The sequence below is a fragment of the Haemorhous mexicanus genome, chromosome 11 (genome assembly GCF_027477595.1).
Source record: "Haemorhous mexicanus isolate bHaeMex1 chromosome 11, bHaeMex1.pri, whole genome shotgun sequence".
NCBI classification, from domain to species: Eukaryota; Metazoa; Chordata; class Aves; order Passeriformes; family Fringillidae; genus Haemorhous; species Haemorhous mexicanus.
In genome coordinates this window covers 20,176,995-20,192,923 of record NC_082351.1, presented here as the reverse complement: position 1 = coordinate 20,192,923, position 15,929 = coordinate 20,176,995, and the positions used below count along the sequence as shown (strand labels likewise).

Sequence of the window (15,929 nt, the reverse complement as noted above, 5' to 3'; positions counted from 1 at the left end):
TCTTTTACACCAAGTTGAAAGCCATTTCTGTTTGCTTCTAAAAGTCACGGCTACAACACATGTGCACATGTGCGTATGTCATTAGAGTGTGCTTCTGTCTGGTAAAGAAATGGCTTTTGTTGATTGTATATTTATTGTAGTAGCAGCCTAGGAAGTCTCTAAAAGCAGGCTCTGTCCTCTCCTCGCAGCCAGCGGAAAATCTGCTGTCAGAGGGCTTTCAGTGATCTCCTGTGGCTACGTCCAAAAAATTTCATTGATAAGGCTGCAGAGATGAAACCCGAGTCCTGCCTGAGCAGAGTGGCTGCCTTGGCCTAGACTGTGATAGAGCTCAACTGCAAACTGATTGGTCTGACACTTTATAATCAAAGTTGATTTATTGTTCATTAGTAGTGCATTAGCCCTTTCAGGCAAGACAGTTATTTGTGTAGTGGCCTGTCAAACAAAAGACCGCTAGCACCTGTCATTTCTAAACCATGAGATAAGCAAGCAGATATTAAGATAATGCAAATAGGAATACAGTGGAATGAGGTAAAGTTCTAGCAATTTCTCTGGAAGAAATATTGTTTTATTTAACATGCTCACGCTTAGCAAATAGAGGAACTGGATTATACAGTGAAGGGGTTCCCCTGCACCAGGACCGTCAGGAGGAGAAGGCGCTGGGAATGAGCTGGGCGTCTGTGGCTTGTGGTTTCAGAGCACCTCGGAGGTGAGGAGGTACTTGGGGCAGATAATGAATTGGGGAGAGCTAGTCAACGATACAGAAGGAAGATGTAAATGCTGTTTTGTAGCCTTAATTTAATTTTGTTTGATTTTGGTTTTAGTGTGAGAGCAAGACTTTTTGTGCTTTTTTCCCCGACTCCTTCCTCCTCTTCCCAATGGACAGATGTCATAAAAGGATGCTCTTACTGGCAGGGGTTAATTATATGAAAACTTGATGACATCACAGCAGAGCTGTGAGAATGTCAAAATACATCTGCTGCCATATTCAGACATATTGCTCTCCCTCCTCTCCCCCTATATCAGCTCCCCTCCTCTCTCAAAAGGGAATGATCTCATGACATAAAACAGAAAACAACACAAGTGTCAAAAGAAAACAAAATTAGTGAACTTTTGTCTGCCACCATAGAAACGAGGATTAACTTATGTTATTCCAGAGCATGGAATGGAGACTATCTGCATGAGGATATATAGTGTATTGTCTTCTGTGAATTTTCATTTGACAGGGATTTTGGAGGCTGTGATCTTAATTAAATCTCAACTGACTCAAATAATGCATCTAAAGGCATGCAGTGTTGCGTAACCTTGCTGAGTTGGTAAACCATAAATCATCAGAAAGCTTATGATAGGAAGGGCTGCTTTGAAATTTTTTTTGTTTGCTACAGTTGGTTTGTTTTTTTTTTCTGAGTCTTGTTTAACATTCACTTTACTGTGCTGTGCCATTGTGCCTTCCCTTTTCTAAGCACTGTTATTTTTGCTTTAAAAGAAAAAAAAAAAAAAACTCTGAGACATGCTCTGACCAGTCACTCAGCTGAACTAAAGAGAAATCATAAATACAATGGGATTGACAGGGAAGAAATAAAATCCCTGCGCTGTTTTTGCAGGGACCTCAGTGCTCAGAGGAAGGTGTGGGTGCCTCACGTTCTTCTGGGGCTGGATGAACCCTGCACACATTTTAGAAGTGTAGCTCTTAACCCCATGCTGAAATTGGTGCTGTGGTGTGAACAGTGATCAGAGCCCACAGTAGAGGGGTCACAGACGGATGATTGCACTGATGGACAGTGGGCTCTGATGTTTGCGCGAGTTGAGTTGGTTTTAGTTGTGTGCAAGGGAGAAAAGGGTTGCAACAGTTGTGTGGAGAAGGATGAAATGGATTTTTAGGCATTGAAAGCGAGGTAGGGCAGTCAGAGCGATTTCTTATGCACCGTTTTAACCTGACAGTGCTCAATCACCCTTGTTGCTTGAGAATGAAGTTGTTTTTAAAATCCTGAAATTACTATTTCAGTGCAAAATGCCTTGGTTTCTGTGTCTGTGATTACATGCTCCGGCAGCTGAAGAAAGGTAAGGGGAGAAGGATTTTTACATTCAGAAGTTTAAGGAGTTTCAAAAGCTCCTGTGCTTTTCTGCGCTGTGTTTCTTAGTCTTTACAGAGCTGCTGTAGACAAACGTGAGCTGGGAGGACATAGCACTTGGATTTACTTTCTGTAAAGGTTTCTCAGTAGCAGGATAAGTTACTGGTGTTGTTTTTCTCCCCTCTTTGCTAGGGAAAAGCGGTAGCAGGGGTAGTTTTATCAACACCTGCAGAACTAGATTGTGGGAAAGTCCTGACACCATAAGCTAAATTTGTTATTGTTTGGTGAAAGGCTTGGCTGGTTTAAGGCAGTTTGTTTGTTTTATTGAAAGCAGAACTGCATTACTGGAAACTACTTTGCTGTAGTTCAGTTAAAATGTTCTGTCCTGTTTTGTTTTTATAAGGTGCTTACTTGTTCAGCTTTGCTTTCCAGTTAAAAGGAAAAGGGAAAAAAATCCACCATATACTCATTTGCAGATTGAAGTGGCTGTGTAGAGACTGGGAGAGAAGCAGCACTAGCAAATATCTTTGCCCCAGCCTTTTTTTCTTCTATTTTTTTTTTTTTTTTCTTTTTAACCTTTCCAGTGCGGTTTCCTGCGCTAGCAGGCGGATCTGTAGTCTGTATTGAAGTTGAATGAATGTTATAGAACCCAGACTGAATATTGAACAAATAAGTGGAATTGCTAATTGTTCTGTGCACTAGTTTCGGACGGATTTGCCTTCATTGATTAGGTAAGATGCTCTGTTATTTGGGAGGGACAACACCCCCTCCTCCCCAAACTGACAACGGGTTTTAATTTTTAAGCTTTATCTTGCCCTTAAATCTGAAACATCATTGTTCAAATAACTGAGAACAAGGTAAACCAACAACATCAAAAAGGTCGGCTTCTGTGATTTCTCAAGGGCTTGTTATTTTGTACTTTCCAATTCTATTTGATGTCTTGACAAAACAAGATGACACAAGGGAGAATACATTAAATTTTGATTTTCATCTAACCTGTTACAGTAGTGGCAGCTTAATTTCTTTTACTTTTTACCGAAGACGGCTTTTTGCACAATTACTCTAATTGCCACGCCACTTTTTGAGAAGGTTTCTTTGCAGGTTTCCCATTTGCCTTGATTTTGTGAGGCATTTTTTTGAACGTGCTTTGACCTTTAACACGGCGAGCTGGCTGGTTGGAGTGCGTCTTCATTAGAAGTAAATCAGTGAATGGCAAAATTGTCAAAGAAGCAACTGATGTTTTCTCATTAGAATCTAATTTGCACCGTTGTGCTTAGCTGTGATGTTCAGCTGTAGGTGTCTGCCATAGGTGTGAAAACCTGCACATTTTTAAGCAAATAAAGTTTACAACTGTTATCAAGGCGTCACTTGGAACCAGAGTGGCAAAGCCAACCCGAGTGTTTAAGCGGAGCTCTGGTTTGTGTGGGAAATAAACAGCATGATTTAACCAGGTGGATTTTTTTTTTCCAAGAATCACTAATTTTTTTTCAACTGGCCACGACAGTGTACGTCATCTCAAATGCCCTGGGTTTGAAGAGCAGGCAGCTATGGATTTGAATCTTGCTGGAGAAAATAGCCAGGGATGTAGAGAGGGCTCATCCTTCCTAGAAATCTGTTGGGAGTTGCAGTTCTTTAAAATCTGCCCTAAGAAAAAAAAAAAAGAAAAGAAAAATCCCCTCTGTATAACACTTCCTTTTCACTCACATGAAATTCTGGGCATATTAAATGTTGCTGGTTCAGTCATGGTCTTTCATTATTTAATTAAGCTCTCCATAATGTATGTATGAATTAATACACAAATGTAAGGAGTCTCACACCATGATCATTCTCAGTATATTAAGGGTGTTTGGGAGAGAGGGTTTCAAGGGGTTTTCAAGGGCTTTAGGGGTATTTTGGATGTTTCTAAGCAGGATTGCTTTTGGTTTATTTGAGGCTTTTTTGGCAGAATATGTTGATCTAACATTTCCCTTCCTAAACTCTGGAAAAAAATGCAGGGGTTTTTCCCTTTTTTTTTTTTTTTTTTTCTTTTTTTTTTTAGTTTTAAACTGAATCATTATAAAATCACCACTGTTTCAGACCATGTACAGCAGGTTATATAATTTTTCCTTTCATGATCGAGATGGAAACAAAAATGGTAACTTTTTAAAATGTGAAAAATTATGATGGTAATCTCAAACTTAAAATCCTACTCATCTTTTTAAAGGGGTATTTGGATGTGTGTGTGTATGTTCTGGTTTAGTCTCTATTTGACAAATGTTAGATGTAGAAAGGATTTAATTTATGTAAACTTTATATTTTTATGCAAATTAAATGGGTATTTATTATAGCAGAAACAATTATCCTGGCACTTAGTGAGAAACCTGGTATGCATGAGAAGTGGAAGATAAGATCAGATGTTTCATTCTGTAAACAAATACGAAAATATTCCCGTTTTTCCTCAGCTAGAAGAGAATGAAGAAGACGGCAGACATCCTGACATGCCAGGGAATGTCAGCATAGCCCATCATTTTGCTTTCTGTGGGTCAGAGGGAGATCTTCACTCCTGATAAAATATGATAAACAAAATTATTATAATAAAATGCTAATTTAATTTTAAGGAGGTTTATCCCCTCTTACAATAGGGAGTTGTATTGTTACAGAGAGCACAGTTATGCTAATGACAGACTACTTAGCTGATTTTACATTAATATAATAAACATTACCTGTCTTAATGTGCTGTGCTGTATTATGGCAAAAGAACTAAGTCTAAAAGTGAGATTCCTTTTCGCATAATGAACCAGCACTGCAGTTCCTGTGTGAATAATTCCGACAGTGGCGTTTTGTGTTGGGGTTTTGGAGGATGGAATATTGTGTCGGAAATGTTTTAGTCTCAGGATGAAAGCAGGTCCTGCCTGCCTTCAGCACTTCTTATTTTGCTGGGCTCTGCTCTGGCTTGTGGCATCGTGCCTCTCTGCTTGCCAGGGTGTTTGTCCTGTCCTTTATCTTCTCCTGTTTTGCATCGTTTCGCCTGAATTCTTTTTTTTATATTTTAAATATATTGCATTTAATATCTTGCTAATAGGACAGCTCAAGTTGATTGTTTGGTTTTGTCTGGCCGTAGCTATTTTTACTGTAGTTCAGTATTTTTGACTGTTCCTCAGCGCCTTGTTCTTTTCTGTGTTCAGCTGTTTTGCTCCGTTTAACTTTTATCACAAAATCTTTAACCGAAGAATTGCTGTTTGGAAATCGAAGGTGCCTGGTATGAGGGCTGACTGAAATCTAGTTCGAACATAGATGGCAGGAGAAAAGGATTTTCTGGCAGAATTATTCTTTCTGAATTAAGGAAATCCTCCCCATCTTCCATGCATGCCTGCTGACAGTTAACAGGACTACAGCCGTATCCAGCATCGGAGGCACGGGGTGTGAAAATGGCATTCTTCTTTTTTCCATTTTTTTTTTTTTCCTTCATACAAGATTAAACTACTTGAAATTATTTAGCTGGTATTTAATTAAATTAATATCACCAAAAATGAGGGAATGGAGGTGATTAAATAGGACTAAATCATTTTCATCCCCGTGACCCTTGTCTGGGTTGTGTGGAGGAGTGACAAATGCATCCCTGCTGTAATTTCGTGGGGAAGTTAAAGGAGAGCTTGGCCCAAGTTTGTGGAAGTTTCCCTTGGACAGTCTTGCTAAAATAGGGTGTTTTTAGGGCTTGAAATGGGAGGGTCTCAGAGGGGACTGTGGGGCTGGGAGGGCTTTGGGTGATGCAGAGGAGCAGAAGCAAAACCCTGAGAGAAACAGAAACAGTGAGCGAAGACAATTGTGAGTATTAAAGACATTTTTTGCCGTTGATGGTATTAGCATGTCAGCAGGTCCATACTAGCACAGCTCCCAAAGCCAAATTGCAGCTGTATTTTTACCTTTGCTGCCAGGTTTACATGCAGCTGGGTATCTACCACACCCTATTGTTATCAGTCAACAATACCAAAAGCAGTTCATTAATCATATCAATAACAACAATCATGTTTCAAGTGCAAAATAGAAATAAACAACTTAAAAGAAAAAATAAAAGATTGATTTCTTCCCTGCATGCTAACTTAGCATTCTTTAAATATATCTGCCAGTAGTTTAATTTGAACTTCAACTCCCTGAAGGCAGTAAGACAGAATTATTTTAGTTCTTCATAGACTGCCTTCTGTGATTCATTGTTAACTCATAAAACACGCTCATTTTCATGTACTTAAACAGTTAAGTCATTTTTAAAGTTGGTTTGTAATTTTTTTTGGCAACACATTTAAGTTGACATCTGAGAGATAGCAATCTAAAATGAATTTATAGCTCTTGGTTTAGGTTTCACTTACTATCAGGCAAAATATCAGAAATAAATATTTTTTATCTAACATAATGTAAAGTATATTGCACAGTATCTAAAATAAAGTTTAGTTTTGACTGAGTACACTCAAAAAGGGTCCCATAAATATTAGAGAGCTGTAGTTAAGAACTTACATGACTGTTTTAAATACTATTGATTTAAACCACTGGCTAGATTTTATGAATCAAAGTGTAATTTCCAAGCTTTGGCTATATTTCTCATCACTAAAGCACTCTCTCTTGTGTGCCTTTAGCAGCTTTCCAGACATTCAACACGGGATTAAATGATAGTAGTTACAATGATCAATAGGTTAAGACCGGTACAATCACTCTTACCGCTAATGACCTCGGTAGTAATGGGTAATAAAGTGTGGGCTATAATAGCCTATTGCTGGTGCTGCATGCCCTTTGATTCCTAGTATTACCAGGGACTAGCTACATGGAAAAGTTGGACGTTGGGAGTTAAGAGAGTGGATATATAGGCCATCATTCTTAACTATTTAAAGTCCCTCAGACCATATGTGTGTGCCCACACTCGTCCGGGAGGTGTGTTGTAATTTTTAACACAATAGTTTCTGGTTCATTTAGATTTGTTTGTGCAAGGTTTCCGTAAGTTGCTTTTGTGATAAACTAAAGTACAGGCCGTGGCTAAATGTGGCTGTTAGCTATGTTTATAAATGGAAGGCAGCACCTTCTTTAGAAGCGCAGGTGTGGTGTGAAAATGTGGTTTCAGATGGTAAAATGAAGTCGAACGGACCAACACAAACTCGTACTCTGTGTACTTGTACTCTGTGGCTGTGTGCAGTACATACATGATTTTTTGTTTTTTCTTTCTGCTTAAGTGCTTCTGTTCTAGCAAGGAGTGTGCAGTTAAGAGATTTGTTACTGGAAGGTACATGGCCAGTTTTCAAAGATAGGGCCTAATCGCCAGATCTGTCCCAAGATAAACGTGCAGAGAGGCCATGGAAGTGAATGGGAGTTGTCCCTGCCCAGCTGACGGCAGAATGCAGCCCTTTGGATTAATCACCAATGTGTAGGGTTTACAGCACCCCACCCTATTCCTGTCTGTATCCCTGCTTGTCGTCATAAATCTGACTGAAGAGTATTTGTCTTGTCTATCTTCCAAGAAGGGCACAGAAAACATACTTAAGCATGCTTCCTCTTCTGTTTGCTTGGTCCAGCTTCAATAAGAGGTAGTGCAAACCCCAGGGTAAAGTAAACTTCTCTGGGGCTGAGAATAATGAAGGTGAGTCACACTTTGGGGCGAAGATAGTGACGGCAAGATTTAATTAAATAATTTTCTACTCCCAGAAAAGTTTGTAAAAGACTGCGGATTAAGATATTCTGAATTAATGGGATTACCCATCCTGATGACTCAGTGTCCTCAGAGCTGGTCCTGCGTGGCGAGGTGGTGGCTTTCTCATAGGTATGGGGACATGGCAGCATGGGAGATTGACCACTGGTTTTGGTGGTTCTGGTGTTTTCCCCATAATTAAATCTCCTTTTGCCCACCCCATCAGTGATGTGGGAACATGCTGTGCCACGGGGAGTGCTCAGAGAGCCTCGCCATGTCGGCATTAGTGGAATGTCATGGGACGGTGCTGAGCTCTGCTCAGGCAAATGTTTTGGAGGCAGTGTCTGGCCCTGGCACATGACATGTACACAACAACACCGGGAGATGTGCGCTGTACATGCGTCTGACCTTCAGGAACCATTTTTAGTTCATCAAGATTAGTGATGCTGAGAAATCAGGACATCAGTGCATAATGACTGTGAAATTAGGAATGAGAGCTTGCTATGCAAATGACAGGACAAATCATGTGAAAAAGTCAAGATAAACTGCATATTAAGACATTATGTTACATAAAATTAATACTGCATTTCTCTCTTGCTTACTACTACACTGGAGGTTTTTTTTTTTAAACTCCTTTATCTTCTGATCAGCTATTGTCTGCTGATTTTTTTTTAAAAGTGGTGCACGGAAAAAGTGCTAAACATATTATTAGCTTTTATTGTAATACCTGAGATGACAGGAGATCCTTTTTAGCAAAGTATATCCTTTACTGCTTTTAGTTTTGTGCTGTCATGTGTTTGATTTAAAACTATAGAAAAGTAAGGTGCTTCAATATTACTGTTAAAACTCATATGGGTTTTGTCTTTTCCTCTATTGTTTTTTCCCCTCTTTTTCTTTTCCTTTTTTGGAGTGGAGGGTAAAGGGGTGGGTTTCTAGGGAAATAGTCTTCTTGCATTACTGGGACTGACAAAATGGTTCTCATGTAGTCTGCAAATTAAACACAAGTGCAGTGATTATTTTGAATAGCTAAATTACATTCTAGAAAGCTTGCAGAATTCATAGCATTGTCATTAGGTATCCGCTTGAATACAATTTGTGTAACCTTGGCCAAGACAGCCTGTCATTTTAATGTCAGTGTTTTATCTGAACAAGACATCATCCTTTCAGATACAGTGTACAGGTTCCTTGCAAAGATGCCCGTGCAGAAACGTGTTAACAGTTGCAAATATGAAATGCTATCAAGTTCATCACTGTAGCTGTTTGTCACTGAAATGTCATGGAAAGCGGCTTTTAATGGTATCTCACATAATATGAAAGAATTGAAGACATCTGTATGCTGGGTGAATATGGAATGGTAAAGACATGGTGGTAGGGCCTTTCTGTAAAAATTGCATAGGAGTCTAGTGCTGTTATTCACATCACTGAGCCTTCCTTCAATTTTCTGAAAAACCTGTCGTAATAGGGTCTAGATCCCATCAGCACGGGATATTTGGCTGTTGGATTTCTCTACAGAAGACAAGGGCTTTCTGGGAGGGGAAGGACCCAGCTGATGATTTCTTGTAAAAATAAATAAATCTTTACCATATTACTTGCTTTAAGGAATTTCCATCCAATAGTGTTTTGCCAAAGGGGAATTTAGTCACCAGGAAGGTGTGGTCAGTACCTGTGTGCTGGCCAGGGTGGGCTATGAGGACTCTCACCTTCAGCCCCCTTGATGCCAGAAATGGGCTCCCCTGGCGTGGGGATGATGGAGGAGCTGTGGGGATGTGCTCTGACCATCTTTGTCTCCTCTTGGCCTTCAGGTTCCAGTGTCGGTGGCTATGATGACACCTCAAGTGATCACTCCCCAGCAAATGCAGCAGATCCTCCAGCAACAAGTGCTAACTCCCCAGCAACTCCAAGTCCTGCTCCAACAGCAGCAGGCACTCATGCTTCAACAGGTAATTGTTTCCTTAACAGCTGCTCAGATGGCCCCTATGGATGCTGGAAGCTTCACCTCCTGGAACGCTCTTGGGGAAAGAAGCTGCCCACATCTCAAGTCTGAACCTTGGAGCAGCCATGCTGTGAGCTGCACTGACTGCTCTTTTGTTTTTAATTCTAGAAATAGCTACTGGAAACAAATCCAGAGAGCAGTGCTAGGAGTGTTTCCAAGATCAGCTAAATAATACAGATGCATATTTAAGTGTCAGGACTTCAGCAGATGTCCCTGTTGCTTTTGTCTGCATCCCTCAGAAGGCTTGGTGTGCCCTGACTAATTGGAATAAACAAGGTAGAAGGGCCATACTTCCCAATTTAGACCTCGTTATTTCCATCTGGAACCGTAAAGGGCCGTGGAAACAGAAGTGGAGAGGTTTGCAAGGCTGTTTGATTTCAGCCAACATATGCTGGGCTGTGTGTCAGTGCTTCTCGCAGCCCGTGGTCCTTTCTCAGCTGGAAGCTGGCCACCAACAAGCCCTGAGGCTCTGTTATCACAGGGTTTGGCACTGCGGGGTCTCAGGGAGCCGGGGTGGGTGTCAGCATCCCCCCAGCCCGACCCTGCCTGCTCCTCCTGGCTCCCAGGCTCCGTCCTGCCCGCAGCCAGAGCGCTGCCTGCGCAGAGCACATCTGGGGATCGGGAGGAGGAGAGTATTTCCCAGGATGTCTGTGCATGTATTGAACAACACTTAATACAGTCAAACCCTATCATTTAGAAAGCATGTGTGTTTCACAACAGAGATCCGCCAGGCTCTCTCAGCAAGGGCATTTTGGCTTTGTTGTTACAATCAAAGGTCATTCCTTGCCTTATTTTAATTAGTTTGTGTAGAAAATGGTATGTTTTTCATCAGTTCATTTTGGAGATTACTTTTCAAACGATAATGCCAAGAATAGTCAGTGTGCACTGAATTTATTGTTGAGTTTCAAACTAAAGGTCAGACCATTACAGATAAAAGGATGCTATTTTTCAAATCACAGTTTGTGTGTTACACCAGAAGGGACACTGAATTGGCTCTCCACTTTGTTACTTACCATCTTTCCTTTTCTTTGTAGCAGCAGCTTCAAGAGTTTTATAAGAAACAACAGGAACAGTTGCAGCTTCAACTTTTACAGCAACAACATGCTGGAAAACAGCCTAAAGAGGTACAGACAATACCCATTTTACTTTCAAACCACAGATCCCTGGGGACTGTCTAGTGGCTATTAAACTGTCATTCATCTTATAAATGATTGCACAACTGAACTGACTCTATCGGGCCTCAGCTTTCAGATTTAGAGTTATTGTCCTGTTTTCGCCTCTGTTTTCCTGTGCTTTCCATTTGCTCGCTGCCACATATTTTATAGCAGAGGACCAGGCCTTGCTGTTTGGTATGAGTCCTGGAGCAGGCATCTAGACTTGTATCTTGGGAGAGTGCTTTGGGGAGTTAGTTATTGTGGAGAGGGGAGGGGGCAAGGCAGCAAGCCCAGATCACCGCTGTCCTCTCTAAACAAGGCAAAATGCCGAGAGGTGTTGAGTTTGGGTTTGCACTTTCCAGCCAGGGAGGTTCTGGTTGCGCATTCCTCACACTCGAGCAGCATCAGTGGTGACATGGAGAAGAGGTGGCGGAGACCTTGCTCTGATGCTGCCGTGGTCCATAACTGGAGGGGACAGGCCAGGGTAGCTTCTGCCTGTCCTTTAGATACACTTCCCTTCCAAAATCCCACATTGAAAACTTTGTTGGTTTTGGTAGGCTTAGATTTAATTTTCCTGCATTTGCACTTACTTTAGGTGCTGAGCCGACCTGATAAGTCTGGAGGAGTCTGAGACTTTCCTGTTTAATCTGACATCAGTGCTGGTTAGGTAGATCCTAGAAAGCTGCCTCTTGGTGCGAGACATTGGGTGATGTCCGGTGACAGCGGCTGCGCTTGTGTCACCTGACAAGGGGTGTTGTTCAAAGCATGCACCAATTTCTGCTCCCCATTCCCCCTGAAATTTCGGCAAATCATGCCACCTGTGCCAAGTTTCAACCCAGAGTGAATTTTTCCAGCTGAGTTATAAACCCCTGAAAACAGGGGGGTTTATAATGGAAACGCTGACACAACCTTAACCATAGCGCGCTTACGGGCGCCACTATAATAAAAAGGGAACAGATTAAAAAGTGTCTAAAATGTAAATCTAAAGGACTAACAGTAATTAAAATGGAAATGGCACAGGGAGGGAAGGCATGTAATTGTGAGATATCACTGTGCAGAATGCTCTCAGCTTTGTTTTGCTGGCTGTTTTTCTAATTCAGTAGGGCTTACTCATCAGTGGCAGTTCAATGCGCGTTAATGACTCTGGGATGCAGGCATCACTCTGGACAAAGAAATGATTATTGTGCGGTCAAAAGAAGTTCAAAGACAAGAAGGGAATTTCAGTTTTTTCCTTAGAGATCCACATTCAAGAGCATATAAATTAAGCCAAATGTTAAAAACCACAGTCTGAAAGCTGACTTCAAAGTCACAACTCTCTAATTAATGAACTGCGAGCTTCAGTTTGGACAAGTCGTGGTTTGATGCGCCCATAAATCAACATGACAGGTCTGTTTCACAGTCTCAGACAGCGCTTGTCATTGAGTCACATCAGATGTAAACACAGCAGAAAAAAGAGGGAATATGAAGGAGGTGCAATTGATCAACAGAATTGGTAAAAACCCACTTTTGAAACGCATTATGCATGATCACAGGAAATGGCGATAGCCTCAAGAGGCTTTCTCCTTCTGCTGTTGCTTTTTTGAATCAGATTTCTAACAGCCTTCAAAAGGGAGAATAAGAATTATGGAGCTTCTCCCCTGTGGCTGGCAGGCAATAACCCCCTGTTGTTATTTTGTGCTTCTTTCTTTTCAAAGGCGTCAAAATTTAGTTTTTTAAAGATCTTTAACTCTATATTTGAAGACAAACAATAAAGGGCTGCCACTGTCATTCTTATCAGTTACCAGGGATTGTATTTTTTCTTTCTGTTGCCACTTCTTATTAACCTCTTATTTGGTCTATTAGACATAGTTTTGAATGCAAGCCTACATGCTGGGAGAACATGAAAGTTCAGATGAGCTCAGAGGGCAGATAAAGAAATTTGAAGGGGAAAGTTACACAGCAGAATGAACGATAAAAGTTAACTCTTCTAAATTGCTGTTGTCAGACAGGAGAGCATCTCAGACACAAAGATGAGGGCTTGGAGCTTAAAGAAAAAAAATACTTTGTGTTAAAAAAGACAAGAAGGGAAGTTAGACAATGTGATGGCATTTCAATATCTAACACACTGATTTACTGTGGTCACACTTCTGATATTACACTAGCGAAAGCAACAATAAGAAAGGACTCCTTCCTGTTTCAAGAAGAGCATTTTAACACGATAGCTGGAAAGAGAACAAGGACCTAACTCTCTCCAGCTTATTCTAGGTGTCTGGGGGGGGGGGGGGGGGAGTATTTTTGCTGATGGTTTTAGTGGAGATCCATTTCAACAATGCATTTCACCCCACAGGTTTGTTCAGCCCAGCTTAAGGAGGTTATTCTTGCTAAATTAGCATGGAAAAGGTGGTCTTGTATTATTTTATTTCTTCCCCCTCCCTCTGGCACTGAAAACTGACGGGCAGTGCCGTGGTGGGGGCCGGCGGCTGCCGTGCTAACGAGGACTGAGCTTGTACCTTGACAGATGGAACAAGCGCATTCATGTACGGCATCCCCCAAGTCATTTTGTGAGTGCCTTGTCCTATTGTGCTCTTGAGAAAAAAGGGAAACACAACGAACCTCCCCAGCCCCGCTGCTGAACGGGACCCGACCCCTGAGCAGAGCAGCAGACAGACCCCAGCGAGGTTCCTGGGGGTTTTACTCGAGGGCTGCACAGGGTAGCAGAGGCTGAGCAGTGCCCGACAGCGCAGGGCAGAGGTGCTGGAGGGGATCTAAGCCCTGTTCCTGCTCTCCCCTGGAAAAGTCGGGGCTCCCTAGAGCCAGGGGGTGCTCAGGGTCTGGCGCAGCCGCGGCGCTGGACGGAGCGCGCTGTTTCCCGAGCAGGGCCGTTTGTCCTCCGGCACTGTGACAGTTTATGTTAGGCAGTAGGGAGTAACCTAAGAAAGGAAAACAGACCTTTGACAGAAGCTTTAGGGAGGGGATCAAAAATGCAAGTTTTATCAGGATATTTCAGCATTTTAACACTGACTACTGACCTGACAACAGGACTGCACCGAGACCTTTTTTGTATGCATTCAATTGTGAGAAGTAAACAAACTGCCTTGTATCCTGTGTTTGGTAACTGGGTGGGGAGCGCAGTTTGGCAACGTGTCTTGCTTTTAAATTCTTTCTTGGACAATGGGCCTTGTATACTTTTATATCCTGGCTTTTCAAAGTAGAGTGTGTTCAAGAGCTTTTCTTAGGATAGCTGAGAAGACAACCAAAAGGGCATCATTCAATTGATATAAAGGGAGTTTTTAAAAAAAACCTGTGTGCTAACTTTGCAGTCTTGTGGTAAATAGGTAAGACACAGCTTACTACTAGTACTAATAATATATATTAATATAAATATATTAAGTGTATATATTTTAAAATTAATATTTATGGAGGCAAACGTTACTTTAGCTCAATACAACTGTTGCTGGGGCCTGCATGCATATGGTGCTGTTGCAAATAGTTGCAACAAATGGATGTGTCAGAGCAAGCTGTTGCAAAGAAATGTAAACTCTCTGAGTTTCAGAATATCCAAACACCTATTTGTTTAGATGCGTTCCTGAAGTCCAAGGTTTTCTTTGGAAGTAAGATAAATTGAGTTTATAAATAAGGTGACTAGAACAGCTGACTCTCAGAGTTGTGGGTATTCAGTCAATTGCAGTATTAGGATTGATGGGGCATGGTGGCACGAGAAGGTGGGGTTCAAACCCACAGTTGGTGTCTGTCAGTTGTGCTCCAGCAGCTCTGGTGGGACTTTTTCCCTGTGTAACACCAGTAGGGAATGGGGCCAGTGATCCTCTGGCTTGGTGTCAAGGAAAGGTGACAGAAAGCTCAGGATCTGGCTGGGATTTGTTTGTGGAAGTGTGCAGTTTGGTAAGAGTTAATTTTCTTTCCATAATTGTTAGCCATAATGTGTATAAGACCTCCACCTTGATATGATTCCTAGCAGATTAGGGATATTAGATAATTTCCTTCTATTTATTGTACTACTGCACTGTATTATCTTTCTATCACTCAGATAATTACTAAGGAAATCTACATTAATTTTTTTTGGCTAGCACAAGGAACTGCTAAACACTGGCATGATGTATTGATGTTTTACACAACAAAAGTTTTCCTCCTGTCATTGTACAATAAATAAAAAGATATTTATCAAAATGCAAAGCCTTTCATGGATTTTAAAGAACAAAGCAAATAAAATACGAGATGAGCATGGAAGCAAAACCTAGAGGCTTCCTTAACTGAACAAAATTAAGGACTCTGAAGCCTCGAGTACTGTACATATTAAACACTCACATTCAAGTAAGATGTTGTTTGCTAAATTATGAATGTGTGTAATTAAAATCTAGTGGCTGTTTCTATGAAAGATTTACAATGTTATTTCATCGTTTGTCATGGCTAATTAACAATATTAGATGAAGTTTTTCTTCTTCAAAGGTCTGATTTTTTCTCATTTATTTATGTCAGAAGTGATAAACAGAGTAGTTAAAAGCTTCTCTGGGTACAGTAGTGAGAAAAGCAACATGTTCTTTTACACCTCGAAGGTTCAAGGTTCACATCCCTGTGGAGTAAAGCAACTCCATCTTCTTTCTAGTGAGAATAATTAAAAATTTCAAAGTGCAGAAGTAGCAGCCTTAAATACAGCACAGAATAATTCCAGTGTAACAGAAAGTATTGTGAGGCTTGATGGATGAAGAAGAGAGTGAGTATAAAATACCATAAATTAAGCCAGTCGAATTGCCTTAATAGTTGAGACAGCCCTTGAATGAGCAAACAGAGCACAGTGCAGGGTTTCTTGTTACATCTAAGTGTGATGTGATCATGGGGTGTGATTCTCATGTTCTTTGCCTCAAAGAATTACCCAGGATTTTCATCAGCATTTGCTTTACCCACCACTAGAACACAGCCATGTCTGGGGTAAAACAAGAACACATGGATCAAGAAATGCTGTACACATTTGTAGTTGGGATGGCAGAAGAGATTTAGGCTGGGTGAAAGTTAACCACTGAAGATGGGAATCTGCAGCCCTATGTTAGCTCCAGCATCTAACCATACCTTGG

General features: G+C 41.2%; 1 protein-coding gene across 13 annotated transcripts in view; it reads left to right on the top strand.

Annotated features, from left to right (window-relative positions):
- FOXP1 (forkhead box P1) overlaps window positions 1–15,929 on the top strand; it is a 378,956-nt gene that overhangs the window by 293,667 nt on the left and 69,360 nt on the right. For 10 of the 13 annotated variants that reach the window (XR_009487903.1, XM_059856810.1, XM_059856807.1 and 7 more), the window contains 2 exons: window positions 9,519–9,656; window positions 10,744–10,833. Coding sequence is in view for 12 of the 13 variants with exons in the window: in XM_059856810.1 (XP_059712793.1) it covers window positions 9,519–9,656; window positions 10,744–10,833 (228 nt within the window). In the remaining variant the exon portion in view is untranslated. Of the gene's footprint in view, window positions 1–2,674; window positions 2,801–9,518; window positions 9,657–10,743; window positions 10,834–15,929 lie in introns of those variants that run through there. The other 3 variants (XM_059856811.1, XM_059856819.1, XM_059856818.1) reach the window with 2 other exon arrangements.